At 40.8% G+C, this 19,103-nt stretch overlaps 1 protein-coding gene across 1 annotated transcript; it reads left to right on the top strand.

Moving 5' to 3' along the window:
• Window positions 1–5,643: 5,643 nt before the first annotated feature.
• Window positions 5,644–7,820, top strand: LOC147868992 (chaperone protein dnaJ 20, chloroplastic-like). Its single transcript, XM_087329032.1, has 2 exons — window positions 5,644–6,171; window positions 7,357–7,820. Exons 1-2 carry the CDS (start codon window positions 5,644–5,646, stop codon window positions 7,492–7,494), a joined length of 666 nt encoding a protein of 221 aa, XP_087185158.1. The 3' UTR covers window positions 7,495–7,820.
• Window positions 7,821–19,103: the final 11,283 nt, after the last annotated feature.

Genomic DNA, 19,103 nt, shown 5'->3' with positions numbered 1-19,103 from the left:
CGAGAAACCAAAGCGATCCCCACCAAGAAAGTGAGCGATTGTGACCCCCACTGAAACGAGAAAGTGAGCGATCAAAATCGGTCCTCGCCAACAGGAAGTAGTGTGAAACTTAACTAAAATGAAAATGGAGTGCAAGTGAGCAATGATTTGATCCCCACCAGGAGAGTGAGCGGTTGTAACCCCCAACGAAACTGTGAAGGTGAGCGATTGAAAGCAATCCTCACCAAAATCATGATGCAAAATGATACCTATAAATGATAACAATGATAATGAGGAGAGCGGAACAATGATGATAATGAAAGATCATGTGAAGTAATGTTGATGACGATGAAGGTTGGGCGAAGATGTGCTGAAAATGATGATGTCAAAGACAAGGATGTTGATGACGGTAACTCTGGAAGTAAGGACGGTGATGATGGTAACTCTAGAATCAAGGGTGATGACGAATACGGGTGATGCTTCCAGTTGGAAGGGATTCGAATTGGCACAGACACACCAAGCGCAAACAAGGACGGAGCACATATGATGGGGCTACGAGTGACGGATGAACTTGGAGCTAGATGTGACAAGGCTAGGAACTCTAGATGTTGTGAGCGACATGAGAGCATGAAGACAAAAATAGAGGTCAAGGAGACAAAGATGAGGCGAAGTGAGAATACTAGATTGATGTGTCAATGACTGGTGTTGAATCCCTTGAAAGGGACCGAGGAGGTTACAAGTATTTATACTGTGAGTTGAAGTACATGGATTATAATATTTTGGAGAATATTCTAGAACCCTCTTGAACCTTCTAGTTCTAGAACTTTCTAAAAACTCCTAGAATGTGAATAGATAATCTACGAAAATATACATAGCACAACCATGTACTTGAATGTGTGGTTACTATATAACACTTGACTATAATACAAGAGGTCAAGAGTTTGAATCTTGACATAATTGTTGTCATGTCTCTTGTGGTAGTCCCCTTCTTCCATCCGAGTTCGAATAGGGCATGTGACCTTCTTGGGCATTGCTCCTTATTCGGACATGATTTTCTTCGACCAGTAGCATCGACTGGAGATCAAAGAAGGAAGGACGATTTCTCCTTGTGAGGATGACGACCTTATTGCGTAGCCGAACCGTGGTGCTATGCCACTGAGGCATATTTGCACCATTTCATCGTCATCAATGTTGACATTGATTTACCCGAGGGAGTCGCACAAATCCTTGATCTTCAAGGTGTAGCGGTCGATTGACATATCCCTCGGTTGGATATTGTTCAACTCTAACAAAGTTGAAGTTTTCATACAGTTGTGTTGGCCACAAATATCTTTTTGAGGTTCCCCCACGCCTCCTTTGGCGTTTTGGCCTCTCGAATGTAGTCGAACATGTGATAATGAACACATGATGCAAGGTAATACAACACATGGCTTGACACTTGCTCCCATGCTGGGTAGTCGGCGTGTGTTGGGTTGACTTGCGTTTCTTGTGCTCCCTCGATATAACTCCAATAACCTTGGTTGACAAGGTATTGGTGCATCTTGTATTTCCAATATATGAAGTTGTTTTTGTCCCGCTTTTCATTGGGGAGAGAGTTGTCAATCTGAGTGTTCATGGTGGTCAACTTGTGATTTTTTCTTCTTTGTGATACGAATTGTGCAGGGTTGTTGCTACAACGATAAGTCGGTTCTTCGTGAACATCAGCGTAAGCACAACACGCGCAGGCGGGCTTGGATCAAGTTACCAATCGCTTTGATACCATGTAAAGAATTGGGTGTGATCTTGTGCAGCGGAAGAGATGTGTGTGTGTGAGAGAGAGAGAGAAATAAAACACAACGTATACAGAAAACAATAAATTTGTTACATTAACAATAGAATAAACAACCAACAACAACAAGTGGAGAAGGTGCTTATGTAGTCACCTTCTCTCTATGTTCTCTCACTACAACCACCTATTGGGAAGGAGGTGTAGACTTAACTACCTCGTAACTATGTGTCATAGGACTTAACTTTATGACACGTTAGTTATGATACAAAGTGGTGGGATGTTCACACATTTGGTTATTCCTAAGGTGTGTTCCCACCCTAGGGAAGTTGAGTTTGATTCTCAAGATTCCTTTATAATTGTGATGGTGAAGATTCAAATTCTGCAATGGCAACAACCATTAGGTATTTTTTTGGTATGTACATATTCAAACTTTGTGACTATCCCCTTTTCCCCTGTTTTCTACCTTTGAACATGCCACATTATGACTCTAGAACGCAAAATTTTATGTTCTAGTGTATTTTGGATCTTTTAGTTTGCTTCCCATGCGACTCTAGGAAGTTGAGTTGAGGAACTTTTTTCGAACCTTAAGCATGTATTTGACGACCCCTTTCCATGGCCATGATTTCAATTGGTTAGAGAGAGAGAGAGACTAGATGGATGTAGCTTCGTTGGTAATTTTGCTTGATGGAGACAATAAAGAAACAAGAAGGTCATATGTTCAACCACTGCATTCCATAGTGGCATTTAGTAAATTAATAGAATATATATGTAGTAATTGAGACTACGATTAGTAGTCTAATAGCTTGCCATTAGGGTAAGCTAATTACGAAAAGCCAGACAGAGTGAGTGATCCTCTAAGAGAAGCCAAGTTATTGGGTTTATATTTATTTAAAATTTGATTGCATTAGTTTTTGTTCCATTTCACACTTGTGGGGACTCAAGAACTTTTTGAGTCTCTTCTTCATAGTGCATGCAAATGTAAATGTTTGCAGATCGTGATTGCTTGACAAAATGTCTCTATTGCTTACGCCTTTGAGATTTACCAATGATGAAGAATCGAGGGGGATGTTTATTTTTCAAAGCTTCTCCCGTCTTTTAACTTTTTTTCATGTTCAATTGTTTGTTTTTTCCAAAAGAACAACAAAAATATGCAACAATTGATAAAAAAATAGGACAATGTTGGCTCAAATCATATACTCGAAAAATCATAAAAGCTTCCAAAAATGAAAACTATTTCAAATTCTTCAAAGAAAAAGGCAAATTAGTTTAAACTACTTTTACCATCATTATTTGTGCCATGCCACCAAAAAACTCATGCAACCAATCTCGTTGAATAAAGTACCTCTATGATGAGTAGCAATATAAGTTCCCAAGTAATTAGCTAGAGAGAGCATAAGAAAGATAGCTTTTTCTAATAAATGTACATAAGTACATAGAAGAAAACAAACAAACATGACTCATATATTATTGTGACATGGGAAAAATAATAATATGATTCAACATAAAATGACAAATTATTGAGATGTTTATGCTTTTTCTTTTTGTTGGATATGTGGTAGATTATAATCGCATTGAATTTGGGTGAAGGGGATTCAAATAGTGGGGATTTCTACTTGATTGTCATGATGATTGTTGGTTGATTATATATGTCCATACTTACTAATAGCAATTGATTACAAGGATGATTAGGGTCATTAAAGCTTGATTGGGGCCTATTAGCATTCGAATGGTCCAAAGGTGAACAAGCATTTCCTTTTGGCTCCATAATCATTATGCACGTCTTAATGCCATTGCTTTGGTGAGCTTCAAAATTTGGATGGTTTTTGTGAAACTTTCCCAAAAGGTAAATTGGTATGTATGGTAGTTATTGTTAATCAAGACTCAAGTCTAAGGACAAACTTTTGTGGTAAACTTTCTTAGTATTGAACTACTAAAGTAATCATGCAAATCTTGGAAGAAATGAAGAGGGGAGAGACTCGAGAGGTGCATTGTTCCCTCCTATTTCCTTTGTAGAAGAGATGACTCATTTTTGTACAAAAGGGAATCAATGAGGTCGGAAAATATTTCAAAATCATCATATTGATATTAAGAAGGAAAATAGAAAATGGCCTATCCATCAATTGATGTGATATCCATACATGCAAGCAAAAATAAACATTTGTAGATATATGTACCCATAAATTTGTCGTAATCAGAGATGTGGAATGTTGAAGTATATTGCTCATATCCTTCTCCATAACTACACACACAAAAGAAACCCATATGAGAACGTCTTTTGTCATATTCGAATGTCCATATGTAGCCCTTGAGAAGGTTACCACACAAAAGAATTGGGTTTATCTTTACGAAAATAAGTTAGGCCTCCTTATTGTGCAACTCTTTTATGATATTTCTTTGCTTTGACTTCCAATGCAACTCACATTCCTTTCAAAATTAACGAGGATTCATATTGCCTTATGGTCCATTTGTATATGTAGGGTATCAAATAATAATTCATAATATAATTTTCTTGACACCACAAAAAATAAAAGATCACGATGCGTACCAAACTAATTATTGTGGAAATAGTGTAAGGGATCAACAAGATGGACCATATAAGATGCATGAACTAGATGGATGTGTGGATTGACAATTCTTAAAAAAGGTGGATTTTTATGTGGGACAATGCTATGAGAGTTAGTGGTTAAGAATAACGAGAACGATAAGGCTTAAACACACGCAATACCATCTACTAAGATTTTTCCCCCCTTTCATTTCGATTTAGCTTTCTCGTTGAGTAGAGCAAAGACAGATAACAATGTTGACAAAAATGAGACACTCCATGAAAACATAAATATATGGCCTCTCGAGTTGGATTATGTAACCCTTTCCGCCACAAAGTTTTTTTTCTCTTGTTTAACCTTCCATTTTGGAAGTTTTATTAAACAAAACATAATATCCATAAACAGAAATGGCTTCAACAAGTGTCAAGATGTTGAAAAACACACCTCATCGAATGTGTTATTCTCTAGAAACATTGAAGGCTCATGCTAAATGGTAATAATAACAATGACAAAACACCTTTTGGTAGTTACTAATGATATATTACATTAAGAAAACAAAAGCATCACCCTGACTTAGAACCCCTAATGACCTATCTCTAGTATATATTGTGTTGATGAGCATGACTAAAAAGGTGTCAAGTTTCTTAGAAGTTTCCACCACAAAATATTTACTTGCCATTGAAGGAATTGGAAGTTACAAATGGCTACGGAAAATGTCAATGCTTTGGGCACAAAATGGTTTTTGTTTGGAGTAATCATATTGAACAAATATTTGTCTCTTCATTCATTACAGTAGCATGCATGAGGCATACTTTCAAAGTTGTTCAACCATTACGTGCGAATAGAACCTATAACTTATTTGAAAATTGGATGCAATAAAGACTATTTGGAATGGCGGATTCTCACATTGTTTCGCAGTGAAATACACACTACCTCCTATTTTTCCGCGAGCTAAAAACTCATGCGGCTCGACGTTCTTTTCATGCAAAACGATCGCTCTATGCCATGTATATGTTGCGAGGGCAATAATCTTTTCTTAACCATACCTAGAGAATGTGCATCGAGAGTTTGGTTGCTCTATCTAGGTAACGCCCGAATTCGGAAAGCCGGGTGTTTATACAATGTTGGGTGAATGGTTTGATGGGTTAAAAAAAAGGGGTGCATTATGGCAATAGTAGCATGCCAGAGCGTAAAAATCAGATCAAGCCGCTGAAATCCTGAGCCGAGAGCCTGAGCCTAAACCGAGAGCCTGAGCCTCAATAGGAGGTCTTCCTTTTGTTTTCTCCAGAAGATGCTTTTTGACTCGGTGAGGTAAAGGTGAGTCAGAGTGAGTGAATTGAGTTCTAGCGAGGAATGGCTTTAGCCTTTACATACATATTTAATACCAAAGTGATCCAAACAAAGAGCTCTCAACCTTCCCCCTCCTCCTCTTCTTCTTCTTCTTCTTCTTCTTCTCTGATGTCCTCCTCTCTCCCACACGCTATCCCCTTCTCCTCCTTCTCCTCCTCCTTTTCTTCTCCTTCTGATACGAAGCTCTTTCACTCTGCACATACCAACACCTCCCCTTGGAAGAAGACGAAGACGAAGACGAAGAAGGAGGACCAATCCATGAGATTGGTGTGTGCTCGATCCTCCCCCTCCTCAACACTCTATGACCTGCTAGAGATCCCGCCCCATGTGGGTCTTTCTGATATAAAGCAAGCATACAGGCAGCTTGCTCTCAGATATCATCCAGATGTCTGCTCCTCTCATCTAACAGAGGAGTCCACCCGAAGGTTTATTGAAATACAAGAGGCTTATGAAACCCTCTCTGACCCAAGAAGAAGAGCTATCTACGATCATGCCACGAGTATGGGCAGAGCCACAGGAAAGATATATAAGGTACCATTCCTTTACTTCTTTTCCTTCTCCTCCTATTGATCGGTTTTCTGTCAGACTCTAATGGTTAAGGTTTAGTTTCTGGTTATCCATGGTTAGCTTCTTCTAATAGAGGTTATATTTAGGTTTAGGTGGTTGGAGTCTAACCATGGTTTGCTACACATAAGAGATCAAAGGTTAATTCGGGTTCTTTCTTTAACCATGGTTAGCTACAAATAAGAGATCAAAGGTTAATGGGTTTCATTTAACCATGGTTGGCTAGATGTCGAGCTTGAAAATTACTTGGCTCCACATAGAGTTGGTGTTAATTGTGGGGTTAACCATGATTAGCTCATAGAGCGTTATTATAAGTAATTGGTTTCACCATGGTTACTAGTTAGGTCATGTGCCATTCGAATGTTATCCACGGTTAGCGCATAGAGATTACGGTTAAGTGGTTGGGTTTTACCATGCCAAGCACATAGATTGAAGGTTCAATGGTTGGGTTTTACTATGCCTAGGACATAGATGTTGAAGGTTCAGTCACTATGGTTAGCACATGAGGTCAAGGTTAACCATGGTTAACTACACATAGAGTTTGAAGGTCAAAGTGGTTGAGTTAACCAGTGACAGTACATAGGTGTGAAGGTTACTTGGTTGGACTAACCATAGTTAGCTTATGATGCTATTCTAAATGTTAACCATGGTTTAGCACATAGAATTAGAGATAAGAGGTTTGGTTAACCATGGGTAGCTACACATAGTGTCCGAAAGTGGGTTTAGGGTTATTTTGGGAAGCTAGTAAAAATTTAGGGAACATGGTGGTCAATTTTTATATGCTTAGGTACGAGCAAGGCTATGTGTTCAAAGAACCGCGACCATATGAAAGCACTCTTATTTGGAGTGCAGATAAGGAGTCCGATCCTTTCGGGGTGCCTTACAACTTTTCGAATTAGAAATAAGGTGTCAAGCAAGCCAAGCCATGGGAGACTATTAAAACTTTGTAATCAAAATAATGTGTTGACATTTAGTTAAATGGGGTCGATCCAGTCCATCCTAGTATTGTATAGTTTCTTTCTCCTAATAGAAATAATGTGAGGAGGACTCTCCTTCTTAAAAAAAAAAAAGAGCTTACTTTGTAGAAAGAATTGAGTGTCTGGGTCCCATCATAATTTTTGAATGGTTCCTTTATTCTCTTGTGTTACTCAGGAGGCACAGCCTTCCGATTGGAGGTCACATTGGGAGATCCAACTCTCTGAGCTTAAGCTTCGGAGCTTCATGAAGGAACGGAGAAATGACTCGTGGGCCTCACGTATGCGCCAAAAAAATGCATGTCAGGAGAGCTGAAGTGAGCTTCCGTATACTGGAAAGGTTGTCTTTTGTTCGCGAAAGGCATACGATTATTACGATCATAATAATCGTAGGTGATAACTCAAACATTGCGAACTTCTATGTGAAACCTTCAGTTTTATCAAGCCATTCCCCATGTAAATCTATCTCATCTATTCTAGTACGTATATCCTCTAGACGTAGAATATGTTCTCCATCCTCCAAAAGCAAGACCTTTCGTGGTTGGATGCTAATGTCCACCATGCTTTAGCTCTTCTCATGTAAAGATAAGATATGGATGGGGATATATGTATATACTAAAAGGTAAATTATGTATTCACTCATAGCTTTGAGTTTTCTTCTTTTGCCTTTACATCCTCCGTATGTTCAAATGTTAATAGCTTAAGCCAGCCTATTTAAAAGGCTCCCATATTTCCACAAAAATTATGAGCTTTGATATTTAATAGGTCTTTGTAGATGAGGAACTCAAAATAAGGCTTCGCTCGATTTTTTTCCAAAGCCAAATCCCTTTCCGCAATTGTTAAGCTATGCATCGGTTGAAATGCTCTTTTGCTTTTCTTCAAAAATTGTGAATTGATATATACTTCTGGTGGATGACACATTAGAAAATTGCTAGCCAACCTTCTCAAGGGAAAACTTGGGTGTAAGTTTAGTTGATGAAAAGAGACCTTCCAACTAATGAGTGAGATAGATGTGAACCTTGTGCATAAGTTCTCTTTACGAAAGTTGTTTCAAAGTCAACATCTTAACTAGTGACTGATAGATGTGAACCTTGTGCAGAAGTTCTCTTTATGAATGTCGTTTCAAAGTCAACATCTTAACTAGTGACTGATAGATGTGAACCTTGTGCTTAAGTTCTCTTTACTAATGCCGTTTCAAAGTCAATGCCTTGTTTCATGTAGGTGACCGAATATTGATTCACAACATTATTATAGCGGCATTATGAAATATCGATTTGCAACATTATAATAGAAGCATTATGAAATGATGCCCAATGCGATTATGAACATGTTACAACCCTCGCCATAGCATATGAGTAATAATCAATTTGAAGTGTCATGTTAATGCAAATGATATGGCCAACATGCATGGAAATGAAAGGATTCTTAGATACAATCGAAAGAATGATAGTAGGCTAGAAGTATTCAAGATTGAAAGACGGTAAGATTATACATGTTTTGGTGGTTATATTTTTCCATGGAAGTTTGAGAAAACACAAGACACAAAAAGAGAAGGATCTCAATCTTAAAATTTTTAATCAAAGCTTCATATTATTTGTTTACCATAATCTTACTCATGATAATGCGTCTATGATATTTTTCACATATTGTTTCTCACCTACTCAATGAAACGTGACAAGTTGTCACATGAGTGGCACTGAGAGGTATGGTCACTACTATGACCAATAACCTCAATGTAAGAGGTCTATGGTTCAAGTCTAAGCTTACCAAACTTGTGCTTGTATGCTTAATTCAACTTCTCCACTTCAACATATATTTATATAATTAAGTCTTGCTTTTTTCAAAATTTGAATAATTCATATGTTGGAAGGGCCTTAGTGAAATATTAATCATTATGTTTGTGAAAAGGTAATTGCAGGGGTTATGTTTGATATACATACTTTAAATCTATAACCCCTGCAATTACCTTTTCACAAACATAATGATTTTCCTTTTTTCCTCCAAGATTTGCATTTTTTTCCATTGGTATTTTAATGACTTTACAATCATGTATACCAAATGCTTTCAAATCATCCATTACATATTTTTTCTGACATAACATACGACCATTAGGGCATTCCACAACTTCCAAACCAAGAAAATACCATAATTCTCCAAGAGATTTAATCTCAAAGTCACATGCCATTTCTTTATTAACATTTGTTTACAAGCATTGGCCCGTGCGTATCATTATGAAAGCATTAAACATAAACCAAGTTTGTATACATTTTGCTATAGTTTGCTTAAAACTTATATTTTATAAATACTTGTTTCATATTCATATAAAGTATTTTATAAAGTTTGTGCATAGCCTTTTGCAATAGGAGCAAGAGCAACGATAGCAGAGGGAGGATCGAATGACGACAACAGAGGGAAACTGACGTCAAAGGGGATGAGAGGAGTGATGGCTGCAGAGGGGTCATCGAACGATGACTCAGATGCAATAGACCTGCACGAACAACAACCCAAAACCCTCTGGACGCAGGTATGTCAAGAACTTAGGTATAATTGCATTGATGCTATTCCAAGACAGGAAATAGAAGGGATGGACAGTCGGAATGGTACCTCTATGCAAGCAATGGGAGCCTTCGTTCTCTCCCCGGAAGAAGAGTGCCTTATGGAGAGTGAAATAATACGTCTTAGACGGGAATCCTTTGTGGTGAAAGTGGTGGGTAGTCGACCTAACAGAGCATTGTTGCGTGACTGGCTACAAAGCTATTTACAACAAGACCTTGGCAAAATGAAGGAAATCACATTGATGGGAAAGGGGTTCTATCATGTCATTGTGATGCCTGAAACAAATATATGCAAAATTATCGAGAGAAGCCCACTGACATGGCACAATGCAAGAGCCTATGTATTCAATTGGGATGTAGACTTTGACATGTGTAAAGTAGATGCTTGTATAGGCAATCCAACAGCGATAACGACCTTTTTCCATGGTTTACCTAAGCAATGTGAGTCCTTTCTCCCGGCCATTGGCAAAAGTTTGGGAGGACAATGCTTGGAAAAAACTCTAGTAGAGAGAATAAGTGAAACACCGAAGATCAAATTAATTGTCTCAAATGTAAAGGCCTTAGACCGCAATTGATGTTGCTTAACAGCAAACAAATGCATGACCATGTACAAACAATGGAATATGATGGACTCCTAGGGCAATGCTTTGCATGTAGATAGATGGGGCATAGGGCCTGAGAATGCCCGAGAGGTAAGGAGAACATGCATCATAGAAATGGGAAGCAAGGATGGAAAAGTACAACAAAGTCTTGATGCAACAAAATAATTAGCGAATAAACCATGCAATGTGTATGAATGAAGATGGGTGGAAATATAACAACAATAAAGGAAAACAAAAAATTATGGTCGGACAAGAATGTCTCCCAGTTAGCAACAAATACGCACTCTTAACCTTAGAGGACAATGAAAACAAAACTAATGAAAGGGAAGCAAGAATGAAGGCAAATCACAAGAGCAACTATGAGGAAGCTATTAATGATATGCATATACTACAATAGGAAGACAACTTGTTAGTGGATGATTCTACTAGATGCATCATGAAAGTATGGATGAGGAAGGATAATTCAATTTAGGAAAGGTCGTAAGCCCCTTCAAAGAGCAAGCTAAGTCACTGGTGACAACCCAATATATTAAGGGGATAGCAAAAATGAAAAGGCACATGCGTGCTAGAAAAGAGGAGGGGAAGGGGATGGAGAAAAATAAAGGTATGCGTAAATGGCCGAGAGTGAATTGGAATCTTCAATACAAAGCGATCCCCTTATCGAATACTAGACAATAGATCAAATTGAAACTGACTGGCAAAAAGTGGTTCAAAGAAATGTGTGGAAGTGATATGAAGAAGGACAACATGTCTAGAGTCAATATATGGTAATTGTATTGATGAAGGACGGATCGTTGGATTGTCCTATATTCTGGCCATTGGAAATAAGGAACCACATAGCAGAGAAGAAGCACTCGGATGGTTGGAACAACAAATGGGTGTTCATGTAGACTCACCATATGGTACTGCAATATGGGTGTTCATGAAGACAATGGAAAGATGCCATGATCTGGAGTTTGGGCAAGGTGAATGAGCAAGGCATATGCTACATAAATGTGAAATTTAAGAAGCTTCCTAAAATGATCACATAATTCATGTTATACCTCCCTAAAGTGTTAACACAATTGGATGAGGAAAATCTCCAAGATAGGATATTAACTACCATATTGGAAGCTGAAAATGCATTGGCCTGGCCATAGAAGATGCAGGTTATATGAATCTTAGCTGGCTAACTTCGAATATACATGGAATTGGTGGCACCCAATTCTAGATGAAAAAGAATGTATTGGCTATTGAAATTCAGCATTGCACTGAGGCAGTGGTGCCTAATGTTATCATGGTGGAGGAGCACCATCTAGATGGGGATAAGATAGATAAAATTGGAAGCATTTGCCCTTTGAATTGGACCAATACATGGTCATCAACTACGAGGGATAGACAGATTCATGGGGGAGTACTTATAGTTGTGAAAGCTAAGTTTACTGTTGCATGCACAAATAAGGGGAGTTTAATAGAGGGTCGTGGTGTCTATATAAGGATAAAACATAGATGTGGGCACTTGGGCATACTAAACATATATGCCCCAAAATTCAGCTGCCGAAAGAAAAGAATTTTGTTTGCAACTAGTGGATGAGAAACTAGAGGTTGAGTTGTGGATCATTGGAGGAAACTTTAATATGGTGGAGCAACCAGAAGATAGAAAAGGAAATGCAAATGGCACGGTGTAGGTGTCAAGTTTCGAACTCTTGACACGACCATGTTATAATATAGTATCATGGGTTAACCAATATATCTAGTACACAGTTATGTATGTAATTGGTCCTTATTGTTTTGCTAGCATCATGTGCATAGTTGCTCCCTTGTAGTATTTACACTTGGCACATGCATGCATACCTACATGCTCTATTGTAGATTCACATGCGTGCAACAAGTATGCATGCCATGTAGTATAAATAGAGGAGTTCACCTTGAAGGAATTCAAGGTGCACAACACCAGTTATGGAGTCTTTCCGTTCATACTACTCATCCATTTGTCTATATTCTTTCTTGTCTCTTGAGCTTATGATCTATCCGTGACAGTTTGTTCACCTTCCCATCCTCATAGCTCTCCCTCTCATAAGCCATAGCTATGTCTGACTCAACTAGTGAGTTAGGCCAAATAATGGTAGCCTTACGACAACTCCAGCTTAAAAATGAAGCTCTTCGAAATTCTTTACAAGAACTTCAAGTCGGTGCCTCCCTATCCTCACAACCCCCGAAGCCTAGTCTCCCACAACAACCTAGCCTAGAGCCCGATCTTCTACCAACATCTAGCCTAACTTCGTCACATTTTCTTGAGCCTAAGGTTAGCCTCCCAGAAAAATTTGATGGAACGAGGTCACGTTTCCGAGGGTTCATCAACCAAGTTCAACTTATCATTCGGCTACAACCTTAACGCTATGGAGATGGTCTTCGACAAGTCGGCCTTATGAGTACCCTTCTCTCCGGTCCGACCCAAGCTTGGTTTGCACCATTGGTAGAAACCTCTTCACCTCTATTGGAGGACTTTCCCGCCTTCCTCGCCGAGTTAGAGGCCACATTTGGAGAGACGGACCGACGACGTACAACTCTTAACAAGATTTATGCACTTGAACAAGGTTCGCGTGCAACTTCGGTCTATGCTTCAGAATTTCGACAACTAGCATGTGACGTCAATTGGGATGATCAAGCTTTAGTTGATCACTTTTGGCGTGGCCTTCGAAGCAATGTCAAGAATCTTCTCTTAAACTTTCCGGAGCCTACCTCGTTATCCCAAGCGATTTCACAAGCAGTCCATTGTGACAATCGTCTATTTGAATTTCGCCAGGAAGAGCGCCGTACTTGGGTTCCACCTCCTTCACTTCCACGACACACCCCGGTCATACAACCCCAACCATACCCCCCCATCAACTGCGTCACACTCCCCTACTTTGGCAGATGCTCCTGTCCCCATGGAAATTGATCAAGCCTGATTTTGGCCATTGACTGATGCCGAACGACAATTTCGGCGGGCTAATGGCTTGTGCATGTATTGTGGCGCCTCCGGTCATGTCGTTCGCCATTGTCCTAGGAGTAATCGCCCACAATTCCATCGAGCTAACGGACCCCACCATCCAGAAAACGACATCGTTCGGTTGCAGTAGGAGCCATGCAACTAGACATCTCCCCTCGCCCACATTCTCTTGGTTCCATTGCCGGACCATCAGGCAATTTCACATTGGAGGTATGGCTTTCATTTAACACTAGTTCCATTCAGTCTGTTGCTTTACTTGATTCTGGGGCATCTTCTTGCTTCATCGACATCGTGTTTGCCCAAGCACATGGCGTACCTGTCATTGGCCTCTCAAAAACCATTCCCGTTGAAGCCATCGACGGGTGCGTCCTCTTGTCAGGTGCAATTACTCAAGCTACAATCCCATTAGGGCTTTGTGTGGGCTCACACCAGGAGGAGCTCGCCTTTTACCTCTTCGCATCTCCTCGTCATCCGATCGTCTTAGGACTAACATGGTTGGAGGCGCACAATCCAATAGTGGATTGGTGCAACTGCTCGATCACATTTAGCAAGCCAGGATGCTCGTGCAAAAGTATGAAGGTAAATTCAGTTTCCCATCCTTCGGAGAAGGTCGATTCCGATTTGACTACCCCATCATCGGTCCAGGATGGGTTTGTTTGTGGCGTCGTTTCTAACACACTCCATGTTATTCCCGACAAATACCAACACTTCTCCGACGTATTTGAAAAATGTAATGCTGATCGTTTGCCTAAACACCGGCTCTACGACTATCCGATTGATCTTCAAGAAGGTGCGTGTCCACCCTTTGGTCCTCTATATGCATTGTTTGCACCAGAGTTGAAGGCCCTTCGTGTGTATCTCGATGAGAACCTCGAGAAAGGATTTATTCAACCTTCTAAGTCATTAGCCGGGCCCCCCATTTTATTTGTGAAGAAGAAGGACGGCTCTCTACGCTTATGCGTCGACTACCGAGGTCTCAACAAACTCATTGTGCGCAACCGCTATCCGCTACCTCTGATCCCCGAACTCCTTGATCGGCTTTGAGTTGCGCGTGTCTTCTCCAAAGTTGATCTGCGTGGAGCGTACAATCTAGTACGCATCAAGCCGGGGGATGAATGGAAAACCGCATTTCGAACACGGTATAGGCATTTCGAATACAAGGTAATGCCTTTTGGTCTTACTAACGCTCCAACAGTTTTTCAACATATGATGAACGATATATTCCGGGAATATCTTGATCATTTTGTTGTCATTTACCTCGATGATATTCTCATTTTCTCGCCAAACATGGAGGAGCACACTCGCCAAGTCTGATTAGTTCTTGCCAAACTTCGCGAGCATGGCCTTTATGCCAAAGGCGAGAAATACGAGTTCGACTGTACCTCGATTGAATTTCTGGGCTACATCATCTCACCCACTGGCATCACCATGGATATGAAGAAGGTCTCTGTCATTCAGGTGTGGGCGACTCCAAGGCGACTTAAAGATGTGCAATCCTTCCTCGGCTTCGCGAATTTTTACTGTCGCTTCATCAAGGGGTTTTCCACCCTAGCACAACCTCTTATCACTCTCACCCGTAAAGGCAATCCATTTTTATGGACCTCGGAGGCGCAAAATGCGTTCGACTCTCTCAAACACGCATTCATCACTGCCCCAGTGCTGCTACATGCCGACCCCACAAAACCCTTCCAAGTCGACACCGATGCCTTTGACTTCGCCATTGGTGCCATCTTATCCTAGGCAGACGACACCAACCTAATGCACCCAGTGGCTTACTACTCCCGGAAATTCACGGCATCCGAAATCAATTATCCCATATACGACAAGGAGCTTGCTGCTATCATTGTTGCCTTTGAAGAATGGCGACCCTACTTGGCCGGCGCACAACATCGTGTCTAGGTAGTGACTAATCATAAAAATTTAGTTTATTTTTCCACCACTCGTACTTTGAATCGAAGGCAGGCCTGTTGGTCGACATTTCTCGCCGACTACGATTTTGAGATCGTATTTCAACTTGGTGACCAACATGGGAAGGCCGATGCACTTTCTCGCCAAGCCGACCGTGCACTCTGCCCTGGGGATGCTGCTTATGCTCAACAATCTAGACGTTTGTTCAAACCCGACCAATTGCATCTTTTTGCCACTTGTATGTTGCAGGATGATTCATTACTCCAACAGATCACTGATGCGTCCAAGACCGATACGTTCGCCAACGAGATTCGAGATAGTTTGCAAAACCCCTCCAAGGCGACCAAAAGGAAGGATCTTGACACCTTCACCATACAAGAGGGTTTGTTGTTCCGAGATCATCTCTTATACGTCCCAGAGGGCCCATGTTGCACCCGGGTGTTGCGGGAATGCCACGATGACCCACTTGCAGGTCATTTCGGGGTCGTGAAAACCCTCGAGCTACTCTCTCGGGGGTATTGGTGGCCACAACCATGGAAGTTGGTCAAAGAATACATAAAGAGTTATGAGGTTTGTGCTCGCTCCAAAGCCATTCATCATCGGCCATACGGCTTACTACAACCGCTTCCATGTCCTCGTCATCCTTGGGCCTCTATCTCTATGGACCTGATAACTGACCTACCCTTGGTCAATAGCTATGACTCGGTGTTGGTCATTGTCGATCGGTTTACGAAGATGGCTCACTTCACTCCATGCTCCAAAACCATTTCCGGAGAAGGAATGGTGCATCTACTACTCAACAATGTGGTACGCTTGCATGGACTCCCCAATGATGTCATCTCCGATTGCGGACCCCAGTTTGTCTCTCACTTCTGGCAGCGCCTACTACAAACTTTAGGCATCTCTGTCAAGTTGTCATCCGCTTATCACCCCCAAACTGACGGGCAAACGGAGCGTGTCAACCAAATCCTTGAGCAGTATCTTCGGTGCTCTGTTAGTTACCAACAAGATGATTGGGTCAACTTACTTTCGCTCGCGGAATTCGCCTACAATAATTCTCTCCATGCATCGACTGGCGTCACTCCCTTCTTTGCCAACTATGGTTTACATCCTCGCTTCAACATTTCCCTTCCTACCACTTCCGTGAACCCTTCGGCGGAGGATCGTGCTCGCATTTTGGAAGAACTACATCATGATTTATCCTTGGAGCTTAGTCTTGCTAGTGAACGATACAAGTAATAGGCTGATCGCCATCAATCTGCCACTCCACACTTTTTCGTTGGAGACATGGTCTGGTTGTTACGTTGACACATCTCTACTACTCGTCCATGTGCGAAACTTGATTACAAGAAGTTGGGACCATTCCGTATCATCGAGTGCATCAATCCCATCGCCTTCCGGCTCGCCCTTCCATCCCACTTCCGGATTCATGATGTTTTTCATGTCTCCCTCCTCGAACCCCATTATGCTTCACAACTCCCAGGACGTCAGGCCCCTCCACCACCACCTGTGCAATTGACGACAGGGGAGGAATACGAGGTTGACCAAATCCTTGACTTGCGTTGGCACCGTCGACACTTGCAATACCTTGTCCTATGGAGGGGTTACCCCATGTCTGAGGCCACGTGGGAACCATCGGAAAATTTAAAAAATGCCCCAAAGGTCGTCCAAGATTTTCATCACCGATATCCCCACAAACCAGCGGCCGATTTGGGAAGGCGGCGTCGGAGGGGGAATAATGTCAAGATTCGAACTCTTGACACGACCATGTTATAATATAGTATCATGGGTTAACCAATATATCTAGTACACAGTTATGTATGTAATTGGTCCTTATTGTTTTGCTAGCATCATGTGCATAGTTGCTCCCTTGTAGTATTTACACTTGGCAGATGCATGCATACCTACATGCTCTATTGTAGATTCACACGCGTGCAACAAGTATGCATGCCATGTAGTATAAATAGAGGAGTTCACCTTGAAGGAATTCAAGATGCACAACACCAGTTATGGAGTCTTTCCGTTAATACTAATCCATTTGTCTATCTTCTTTCTTGTCTCTTGAGCTTATGATCTATCCGTGACAGTAGGGGGCGGAGAAGTATGCATGGAATAAGTTTTGTTTAGCATATAATGTGATAGACTGTTGGAATGCACCTAACTTTCAAATGCAAAAAGAAAAATCTTTTCTATACTCTAGAGTAGGAGGAAGCGTGCATGGGAGGACGATGTCCAGGCTGGACAAATGGTATTTGGATCCTCGGCTCATTGATAGGTGTTGTTGGGGTGGGGGTGAAGCCAGCCTGGACATCTGGTATTTGGATCCTCGGCTCATTGATAGGTGTTGTTGGGGTGGGGGTGAAGCCTGGCTTCACCCCCCTCCCAAGGGGGTTACGATAGTGAGAGAGCTAGAGAGAAAGACAAATTGAAAATGACACAAAATGAGAGGGGAAAAATGTATATGTCATTACATACCCCATAGGGGGTTTATATAATACATCCAATGTAACGGTTACATGACCATTATAAATAAGACCGTTACACATTCTTGTACACATGCAGATAATTGTGCATGTGTCCATACACATACTCATCCTCACACACTCATTTACTTTACACATACACATCAACCACATCGTTACACATACCGTTATGCCTCCCCGTATATTCTTACGGGTAACAATAGGAAAGGCAGATGCATTATTTGTCCTGGAACAATGTTCTCAGATCATGCACCTGTTCTATTGCATATACAAGAAAACAATGGATGCAAGCCACAAAATGTGAAGGTGAGCAAGGAATTGGTTCTGGATAATAAATGAACTAATGATATACGAAAAATATGGTCTATTATCAAATGGAGGTACCTTGATCTTGCTCATAGGCTGGCTAGGAAACTTGAGGAATGTGCATGTTTTTTTCGGAAGAAAGCGATTGAAATTAGAGAAGAGATACGAGAGAAAATGCAGAGAATGAAATGGACACTCGTTTCTATGCAACGATTAAGAGAATTATACCCACATAATGTACGCATTGAGGCCCAACTAGAGGATGCCAAAAGAAAATTAGATATGTACCAGAAACTAAGGATTACCTATGCCTATCGAAGAAAGGCAACAAGCTAGATGAGGGTTGGAAACTGGGTTACTAAAGGTTTTTTTGAAGCTGTCAAATGCAAAGGATTTGGAACTCAACCTTCATGTTTAAAAAAGACAGATGGTCTATGCACCGACTAAGAGAATTATACCCACATAATGTATGGATTGAGGCCCGACTAGAGGAGGCCAAAAGCAAATTAGATATGTACCAGAAACTAAGGATTACCTATGCCTATCGAAGTAAGGAAACAAGCTGGATGAGGGTTGGAGACCGGGTTACTAAAGGTTTTTTTGAAGCTGTCAAAGGTAGAGTATCCGAGACTCAACCTTCATGTTTAAAAAGACAGATGGCACAATGACCAAATGCAAGGAGGAAATGCTTGAAATAACCACAAGCTATTATACTCAACTAATAAATGTATGCAAAGAGGAACAGATTGATCAAGCTGGCTTCAGAATATAATAAGTAGGATACTAAGGAATGTTACTGCTTAGATGACGGGCTGACTAAATACCCCTATAGGTATGCAATAATTGTGGGATGAAATTGGGGATATGAACAAACAAAGTTGTGCAGGAATTGACGGACTTTCTATATACTTTTACATCAAATATTGGGACCTAATTACGGATGACATGTTGGTAGGGATGCAGTACATTATGGCAGAAGGATTAATGCCCACAACAATGTGTAGAGGAATGATTCATTTAATACCCAAGGATGGAAAAGACCTGACAACACTTGATAATTGGTGACCATTGACGATTCTCACCAATGCTTATAAGATAAT

The sequence above is a fragment of the Azolla caroliniana genome, unplaced genomic scaffold (assembly GCF_043228905.1).
Source record: "Azolla caroliniana isolate FFs.n. ecotype wild unplaced genomic scaffold, voAzoCaro1.0.p SCAF_1, whole genome shotgun sequence".
Classification (NCBI taxonomy): Eukaryota; Viridiplantae; Streptophyta; class Polypodiopsida; order Salviniales; family Salviniaceae; genus Azolla; species Azolla caroliniana.
Note: the sequence above shows the minus strand (reverse complement) of the source record. Positions and strands in the feature narration are given on the sequence as shown.

Excerpts from the sequence above, each read along its gene's own strand:
- LOC147868992 (XM_087329032.1), top strand. The coding sequence starts at position 5,644 with ATGGCTTTAGCCTTTACATACATATTTAATACCAAAGTGATCCAAACA. Across the intron at positions 6,172-7,356 it reads CCACAGGAAAGATATATAAG|GAGGCACAGCCTTCCGATTG; the intron begins GTACCATTCCTT and ends TGTGTTACTCAG.